The following is a 9722-nucleotide window of genomic DNA, read 5'->3' on the forward strand; positions in this document are numbered from 1 at the left end:
TGAAAGTGGCACTGTATCTTCATCACGGTGGCTTGCGAGTCATCGGCGGTGACGGAGTCGCGGGGGGGGGAGACACACCTCAAATAACCACCTTGCATGTATTTGTCTCAAAGCGACCACAGAGCAGACCAAGGTAGAACCCCAGACCCGGTCTTCCAACCAGAGCCGCTCTAGATCCCACGAGCCAGAGAACGGCCACTCCCATCATTCGCAGCCCCACCATCATCGCCGTTTGCAAGCTGCCACAGAAGTCAGCCCTCCGGAGGGCCTCAATCTCGGTCGGACACGAGGCCAAGACTCTGCAAAAGCCGCCGTTCGCTCCCCCAAGACCCACAGCCGCACCCCCCCTGCTCAGCTCAGCGGCCGGGTGATGCGGAGCAGGGGTCTCCCAGCTCCCCCGGTACTCCCCAGCCAGACGCCCCCTCACCAGTCGGCCGCCCCTTACCGCAAGCACAAGCAGCGCTCCAAGGACCACCAGGCATGCCGGACACTCGGCACCCTGGTGGGGCCCGGAGTGGAGAAGGAGCAGGTGAGGGAGATGCCCGGGGTTCTGCTCTACGAGGGCCGGCTGGCGCAACTTGTGCAGCGGCACGAGCACCACCATCACCACGAACACCACCACCACTATCACCACTTCTACCAGTCTTGAACACCCACCCCACTTTGAGACCCTCTTAGAAATTCTTTGACATAGGAAGAGGTGAGGGGGGCGGGGGGTTGACCAAGGTAGTTGAGTTGGGATTAGAGTGCTGCCACTACCACCTTGAACATCACCATTGCCACCATCGCTTCTCCTAGTACCGGTCTCCTGTCCAGCTTTGTGATGCTTAGGGAACCGCTCTTACCACTTCTTCAACAGCCACCCCGCTTTGGCACCCTTAAGGTCGAAACCACCTCCCCTGAGTGTCTGCCCATGTTAGGACCTGTTGGAAACATCCTGGACACAGAAAGAAAGTGCTTTTGCTCATCAAGAACGATGCCCCACTTGGGGTCCCTGCCCTGATGGAGCTTCTTCAACACAGGAAGTAGGGGTGGACCCGCAAGAGTACCACCACAATCCCTTTCGCCACTTGGACCAGTTCTGAAGGGCCACGCCACTTGGGGACCCTTTGTTAACCTCTTTGATACAGAAACATTGGGAGGACCCACGGGAGTGGGACCATCACCATTTTACAATCCTCAATGGCTTCTCCACCCTGTGGCCTCTGGGGATCTTCCTTGACACAAGAAATGCGGACCCAAATATTGAGGGTGACATAGGAAGTCAAAGGGGATGAGGGGCCGAGATAAATCAGTGTTATTAACCTATTAGAGGACTCAGGACTAGGGTACTGAGGAGGATCATGGCTGGGACCACAGAGGGACCCACCGTTTATTAAGCTAGTAGCCCTTTTTTTTTTTTTACATGGTTGTGGTGCCCATGTTGGTTTGGTGCCAGGGCCAGCCCATCAGAACTTTTCCAGACCACTAAGCCAAGAGGCCGAAGCAAGACTTTGATGTAGGGATGAACACTTATGAAGGAAGCTGTGTGTGTGCGTGTGTGTGTGTGCGCGCGTGTGCGTGTGTGTGCGTGCGCGTGTGTGTGTGTGTTGCGACACTTGTGTCTGTCAAAAAAAAAACATTCTGTGGCCGTGCAAGTATTTAAAGTGGAAAATGAAGAATCCGATTTGAGTATCCCGAAATGTTGGAAGGAAAATGCTGAGGAAAAAAAAAATCCAGAATCTGCTGCTACCTCTAATTTAATCCTAATTTTCACTTTTTTTCATTTATTTTTTTCAATCTGCAGTAGCGCTCGTTACCTTGACTAACTCTGACTGTATATAAGGTATATATATATCTCTATATATTGTTATTAATTTTTATAAGCTTTATTGATAATGTGACAACTTTGCATCGACGCTGTAAAAGTGTTTTTTGCTTCCACTTTTGTACGACTGTGTAGAATCCTTTTGTATTACAGTGACGCCCTCTCTCTCTTTCCTCATCTCTTTCTGGTTTAATCTCGCATGCCCATCTATTTACACTTTTATCCCACATGATCACTGTTTTTTTTTTGTCTTCCTTTTTTTCACAACCAAATGACTTAAAGTCCCAACTCTCAACAGTGTTTTGACAAATAACGCAATTCGCATTCAAGAGCAAATTTTTGCTTGACTTCAAAGGACATCAGCGGGATCGTAGCAGCGTGAGCAAAAATAAGGACAAAAATAACACAAAAGCAATAACAAAAAAAGAGAAAATAATTTTATACATTATTAAAGGGAGGGATGGAAAAGTTAAAACCCATTTGTGGCTCAGTATTTACCTATTTGCATTTTTTTCTGAGGAATAGAGGCTCTGCTATTCGCTGAAAATTTTACTAAATTGCATTTCTTGTCATGTTTAGTGCTCTTTTGTATGACCCCGGAAATGCTCTAAAATGGCGCCAAAGCCCTGTCTTTTGGAAAGTGGTAATTGGTGTCAAGGAAGTATGTTGAAGCAATATAATGTGACTGCTCAAAGATCTTTTGTACTGTATGTCGTGGAAGTAGGTGCGTGTGTGCGCTTGTGTTCATACGTCCACAAAAACAATCTTTCATTGTGCTTCCCCACAATTCATAGTTTGAAAAATGAAAGAAAATAATTACATTGTCTGTCATGGTTGTTCTTAAATACAAAAATACAATTACATGGAAACGGTTAAAATGTTCCGTTCAGGTTGTACCCCGTCTACCGCTCGGTCAATTGGGATAGGCTCCAGCATGCTTGCGACCCTCGTGAGGATCAGTGGTACGGATAATGGATGTGTGGTTAAAATATATCAATAGAAAAAAACATATTCAACCCTTTCGCGCACTGTGTAACCTCATAACATGATGATCCGTCCACCGCAGTAACCCCTGATAAGGTTAAACAAACGTTTCTTGTAATTTGGACGTCACAATCTGAAAGAAGTGAGACATGTTCTCAACTGACTGAAGAAAGACTTTTTTTTAACCTGTGTTTCTTTCTTCTTTTTTTTTTCTTTCAAATATTTTAATGGGATGGGAAAATCTCGTTTTGTGATGCTGGTGTCATGATAAGATATTTAAGTTTCATAGCAGAAGCTCCTTTTCCCACAGCAGTTATAAAGCAAATCACTGAATATGACAGTTGGTAACGATGCATTACTCTGCCCGATAAACTTGCGCGGTTTAAAGGCATCCGTGCAGTTTCATCAAGACGCCAAACGAGTAAAAATCAAACGTTACTTTGAAGCAGCTGCCACAATGTTGACTCGTGACTTGCACGCGTCAGTCCTGTGATGCGTTCAAAGACAACGCTTGTGATCAATCGCAGGTGAGATCAGAAGCGCAATCTGCTTTAGGCGCTCTGATGAATGACCTGGATTGAAAACGAGCTCAGACATGCTTTCGTTATTTTTTTTCCAGCTGCGTATTGTCATTGTTTCAATTTTAATTGTGCAAGTCCAAAATGTCTGGGTTTTTGTGTGTGTGTGTGAGCATACCCTCACAATTAATGGTTCTTCACTGTTTGGCCACCTTCTAATTCAGCCACGCAATCCAAAAAACAAAAACAAAAACAAGTCGTCTTTTTCAAATGATGGACCGCAGTCCCCCTTCCACCTGTGCGCATTCTCCCCAAAATTCTGAAATGTCTTTTTTGAAAACTTTTTCTTTCACATCTTCTTGGTACACTCCTCCCAAGTGCTGATCTTCAGCCTCTACAATTTAAGTGAAGCGAAACTATATTTTTTTTTTTTTACATTCAGCGTTTAAGCCAACGCTGAAACGAGTGTAACAGTGTATCTCGTTTAACTCATTCACTCCCAAAGACGTTTTTAAACGTCTTTTCAGACTTGGTCTAGAATTGGCTGGTAATAAATGAGTTAACTGCCTGATTAGAAAATTGTTTTCATGGCTTTTCACCCCCTCCCCCCCCCCCCCCCACACACACACACTATGGACTGTTTCGCCATGTGGTATCCACCAACAACAGTTTGTTTGTGTTGTGACTCTCCCAGCTGTCTAAATTCCTCGTCTGTCTCCATTCCCCACACCGGGGGGGGGGTCTCAGTATCCAGTAAAATCTGTGGCTTGCCTGTCTGCAGCCCACCCTGGTTGCCTGTCCGTTCACCTGCCTGTCCCATGATGTGACAGGCATGCACCATAAACGTGGACTCCCACAACGTTGCGGAGCGACCACATGGCGCGAGTCTCCTGGAGCGCTTAATGCAGCTAAAGTCTCCACTGTTCACAGTAGAATTCAAATAGAGCAGTTCCTTTGGGGGCTCCAAAATCCCCTTCTACATCCCGTCTGTTTGACGCCCCCCCCTCCCATCCCAATACCCTTCACAAAGCGTTAGAAATGGTTTAATTGCCAACCTTTTAAAATCTCAACTATCGGCACACCTGTTGACACACTCAGTAAAAACAGTTTGATCGAAAGTAATCTAAATTAGTTATGGGTAAAAAAAAATAAAATGGAGCAACTACCACTTGGGTCAGCTTGGGTCAATGTTTTGAATTATTCATGTAGTCCAAGACATTGAGTCAAATGAATAACCAATGGGACGACCCATAAAATTGGTTTGTTTTGTACAAAATGGCCTCCCAAAATGGGTTGATTTGTACAGAATGACCCCCAAAAATAACCCATAATGGTTACAGAACAACTCTCAAAAAAATTGGGTTATTTTTGATACACAGGTTAAAAGTTTTTGTCCCATAAAGAGAGTTATCTTACCTTGCTGACACTTTGTGCTGGAAGAGAATTCTCTTTATTTGAAACATGTTTGTCTAGGGGGGGAGGAGGGGGGGGGGAGACAAACTTCAAAACCTTTTTTAAAAAGATGACATATTGAACAACATAGAGCTATTTTTGACCCAAATCTATTTCCAGTGCACCCTCAAAATTGACAGAAAAAAGCCCTTCCCCAAACATGACAATAACATTGAATGAATGAATGAATGAATGAATGAAACGCCACCCCCACAAAAAAAAGACATTTTGAATCAAATGTGTATCCCAGCCTTACCCCCCACACAAAAAAAATATCCAAACTGAGGCCGAGTTGCTGTACCCCTTCAAAAAAGTGCAAGCTTTTATAGTTATTTTTTTTTAATTACCAACCTTTTGAGCAGCACATCTTCATCATCACAAATGTTGGCGCACCCCCTCTCTCATATCACAAATATCTGAATAAAACTCCCTTCAAATTTCTATCATAGTTGATGCTCTCCTGCACACTCTCTGAAAAACATAAACTGCAAACTTGTAAAGCCACACATCACCCTCAAAATACCGACAGAGTTGACGCCATACTGTCTGTCCTCGCTCCGCACCCCACGTTGAAAACACAGCTGACACGGTCTTAAAAAATGTATCCGACTGGAATAGAATAATCTGTCGGGCTCATCTTATGAATGTTTTTCCCTATCATTTATTATTTTATCGCCTAGTCTGCCATCAGCGTGTATTTTGAGGGTAAGCAGGAATGCCGCACACCGCGTTTGTTTCACAGCTGCAGGCCACCCTAAAGCGAAGGCACCGCCATTCCCAGAAAAAGGGGGGTGGGTGAGCTGTATCCAGCTGGGCCTCATACGTTGACTTCCTCAACCCGTTTTGCTTTTTTTGTGGTCACATATGTCGTCGCAGCTTAGAAATTGGTCACGCCGTGCTCTGATTGGTCGCCACTAGCGAGGAATTTAGGGTGAGGCGATCAGTCACGCCCGAAACCAAGACACATCTTATTTTAGAAAAGTGGATCCTCACTTAGTTACCCGACAGCACAGTCCAAAATTCTTTCATGTTCTTAGAGCAGCCTTTTCACAAACATTTGCGCCCCCTCTGACCCTAAAACAATTCAAAGCTTTTATTTTTGCCTTTTTTTTTTTTAAATTGCAAACTTTTTCATCCATGCACCATTTCAACATTCGAGTGACGTTAGTGCACCCTCTGCTCCCTCCCCACCACAAAAAGGCATTACAGAGCCTGGCTATATCCAACAAAAGGTATTATGTCCGATCATGCTGATATGACAGAAGCGTGTGGAAAATATAACGAAAACGGCAGTGTGCGCAATGTATGGATCCGTGCTCGAGTATCTGTTGAGGGTTGGGATGAGTTGTTTGCAAATGTCTTTTGAGCATCTTATGTTTTATTTATTCTTTTGGGAAGCAAATCTGTCATTTGAGTCTAGTGTCCACTTTCCTCCTTGCTAATCACCCATTTCCCCACTTTTTAAAGGGGAAGTCAAGTCAAACGTTTTCTTTAGAATAATATACCCAAGGACTCAACTTTCCAACGCCACAAGACCGACTCCCGAAAATAGCTTAGCCGTAATTTGTCATTACCTGAGGCCTTAGGCACTGAGATGTTATGTTCAGTCGACAGCAAGTGGCAAAATGGCCGCCCCCGCAGATGGATCAAAATGGGTGGATTTTCCTGCTTGATTCATATCCCACAAATGTAATATTAATCATAATGCCGTGCTTCGACTTGTGGGGCCGCATAGAACATATTATTGTAAAGTAACGTTTGACTTGACTTGCCTGTTAAAAGACGCAAGTGTACCCCAATTTACATCCCCCATCCTAATGTTTTGTAGCCATAACATTTTCAACTCATGTAGCTGACTCGTTGCTTAATTTATTGGACAGCGTATCTGTGCCGAGGTGGTGGATTAGCGTTTAGGGGCCACGTACCTTTTTATTAAAGTATCAACCTGTTATTAATAATACCAAGCTTGTTGTTTTCTGTTCATGTTATACACCAGCGATCACCAACATGGTAACTCTTCCATAGGCCACTTGAGCTGCACCGGCCAACAAATTTTGACACAATATTTTAATCAGAGATCTAAGTAAACTTTTCTAGATGTTTATTTTGCGCCGGTTCCAAATCTGGCCTTGTTTTTTCCCTCTAGAACATCAAGTTTTCATAATAACAATAATATAATATGGAAAAACGGTAATATATTTTGGAATATTTATTCATTAAGGGTTATACACGTTCGTGCTCGCTCCTTGTTGTATTCGGGTTGTCACCAAAGTTCAACGAGTTCTTGCGAGACACATGACGCCCCTGTAGTGCCCTCTAGAGCCCAAGTGTAACCCCTCCCAGACCCACCCTCAAAAAGAGACAATGAATCTCATTGTAGCAAACATTCCTCTTTGCATTTGGTTTCAGGCAAATGCTTTCATGTGCACACATCTAAAAGAATAAGGAAGGAGAAGGTCCCTATAATTGTGGCCCTAGAGGGGAAATTGACTTTACGCATTCATTTTTTTTTGTTTTTTAGTTCGACTTGCGACATGCAATCATCACGTGTGATGAAGAACAGTACCCACTTCCATAAGTGGGGACCTTCTGAGCCAAATGCCAAATCCAGTACGGGCTCAGTCGTCCCCGTGACCATGTAGAAGCCAAGCCATGTCACAGCGTAGCCCCGTGCTCATTGTCAAAGTGTGTCCCTGTTCAGACATCAAGGGAGGGAGAAAATTCAAGGAAAAAAATTGTGACCCCACTTTAAGTGTGGTTGGTAATGTGAAAATCCCCCATGCATTTACAGCATCTAAAGCTGTCGTGATTCCAAATGTGTGAGCACAGCTGCTCAGCACTCGCTGCTTTCATGTAGGAGCTTTAGCAGCTTATCTCCGGCCCGGGCTACTGCAGAGCGTCCAGCTCCGGGCCATAAGATTGGTCTCCCCCACCTTGACAAAGAGGGTAAAATATGGAGATTTTTAAAGCAAGACCAAACAGTTTCACGGCTGTTTTTTAGACTGGCATGATACATTTGTTAGCCATTACACTGCAAACTTTTGTGGTCGATTTATGCACATTTGTAAGCATAAATGCGTTTTTAAAGTGACACCTTAAGAGCACTTCAATCTCTTGACACTTCTAGTGCTACAGGCCTAAATTGAACACACTTATATGTTAAGTACATACAAATGGCCCAAAGGGAAACAACGCCATGGTGTTATTTTGAGGAAGTCAAAGTGTCACCCATTAAAACTCTATACAGATGATGATTCATATACATTCTGTCACACGAGCGTAAAAAAATAAATGCATGCAAAAACAAGAAAATTCACAGGTGCTCACTTTTTCCTCATTTTATGTTATATCCTGACTCCAAAATGGAAGAATTATAATTAGTATTGTGTTATTATGCGGCTATCTTGATCAGTCATTTCGTGAGGTGAAGTTAGTTACTTCATGGCTAGTTAACAGGTCAGTAAGTTAGTTACCTAGCCTGTCAGTCATTAGGTGAGGTAGTTGATTCGATAGCTGTTTAGCAAGTCAGTCAGTTAGTTAGTCAATTAATCTGGCATCTAACTAGTCATTGCAAGTCAAGTCAACTTTATTGTCAAATATGTCCACAAGAGAGAGAGGAGCCGCTGCACGTACCCACGCCACCATCAACAGAGCAGTTAACATAAAATAACAACATAATACATTTAACTAGTAGGTTGGTTATTTATATATATTCAGTCCGTTACCTAGCTTGCTAGTTAGTCAGTCATTTGATGAGGTAGCTGGTTAGCTAGCTTGAACGATAGTTCACTAGAAATCTCGGTAGCAAGTTAGTAATTCAGTCAGTCAGGTTGTTTGCCTGCAAGCTAGTTGAATACTTAACTTGGGAGTGGGGCTAATTAGCCAGTCAGTCAATTAGTTAGCTAGCTACTCAGTCAGTTGGGTAAGGTAGTTTGTCAATTAGCTAGATGACTTCCGTTGACTTAAAAGCATGTTCATGTAAATGAGAGTATGTCTCACTCGCTGCATCTTTGAAGTGTGAATTCAACTCGGCGGGGTGCAAAATTCACTCCCCCCCCCCCCCAAAAAAAAACAGTCAAGATGCTAAAGTGTTAGCAGCACAAGAGCAATGCTAATGTACATCTGTTCCACTCAATCTGTGGCCTTTGAACACTTTTTTTTTTCCACGTCGGATAATAAGCGGAGCCTTCTTCTTCCGCCCAATCCTCCCGACTTCAAAGCCGATGTGCCACGGATAATGCAAATGATGGCAATACGCCGCTTACTCAAGAGCGGGAAACCAAAGCATGGTGTTGGGGGGGAGAGGAATTAATGCTAATTGGCAGGGCCTGCCTTTTATGTCTGCTGACAGGGGGCAAGAAATAAAAACACTTATGACTGTTTTCGGGTGTGTTCAATTAGGAAACTAGAGTGTATGGGGTTAAAAACAAATCGTGGTTTCTGTACTCAACTGTAGATGACGTGTGGCGGCGATTTATTGATTTATTATTCCTTTTTTTTTTTTTTTTACAAACGAAGGAGGCATTATACATTTTTTTTCAAAATTGGAAAAAAAAAAATCCTCGTGTCTTAAAGTGTCCATCCAGTGAGGATGGCCCATTTTCACTCTAAACCTATTTATTTTTTGTATGGAAAATGATATTAGCTTGCAATTTCAATTTTATAAATTTGTTTTGGATAAATCAGAAAACAACAATAAAAGGTCAACAACTTAGCCAAAAATTGTTACCACATTCATTATCAGAGGATCATTCTGGTTAAGTTTGCTTACGTGAATGCTGCAGTTCCACTTATCTTTTGGCTTTGACGCGACAGTAATTCAGCCATCGCATCAAAGTGGGTGCTTAGCTCTGGAACTTTTCAGAATTTCAGTTGTGCATGTGAGAGTTTTCCAGCATTGTGTATGAGAGCTAATCCTGAATTATGTCCCTGACAGCCCCTTATATCACGGCTAGCTTTTT

The 9722-nt window shown here is 43.2% G+C and overlaps 1 protein-coding gene and 1 long non-coding RNA gene across 2 annotated transcripts in view; one reads left to right on the top strand and one right to left on the bottom strand.

The window, feature by feature from the left end:
• nkd1 (NKD inhibitor of WNT signaling pathway 1) overlaps positions 1 to 6719 on the top strand; it is a 34502-nt gene extending 27783 nt beyond the window's left edge. Inside the window, exons 10-11 of the mRNA XM_052064373.1 lie at positions 114 to 2297; positions 2529 to 6719. Of these exons, the coding sequence (XP_051920333.1) occupies positions 114 to 649 (536 nt within the window). The 3' untranslated portion in view covers positions 650 to 2297; positions 2529 to 6719. The remainder of the gene's footprint in view (positions 1 to 113; positions 2298 to 2528) is intronic.
• The window catches only part of LOC127600079 (uncharacterized), a 183639-nt gene that overhangs the window by 152259 nt on the left and 21658 nt on the right, over positions 1 to 9722 (bottom strand). The gene's annotated exons all lie outside the window — the stretch shown is intronic.

The sequence above is a fragment of the Hippocampus zosterae genome, chromosome 4 (genome assembly GCF_025434085.1).
Source record: "Hippocampus zosterae strain Florida chromosome 4, ASM2543408v3, whole genome shotgun sequence".
Lineage (NCBI taxonomy): Eukaryota > Metazoa > Chordata > Actinopteri > Syngnathiformes > Syngnathidae > Hippocampus > Hippocampus zosterae.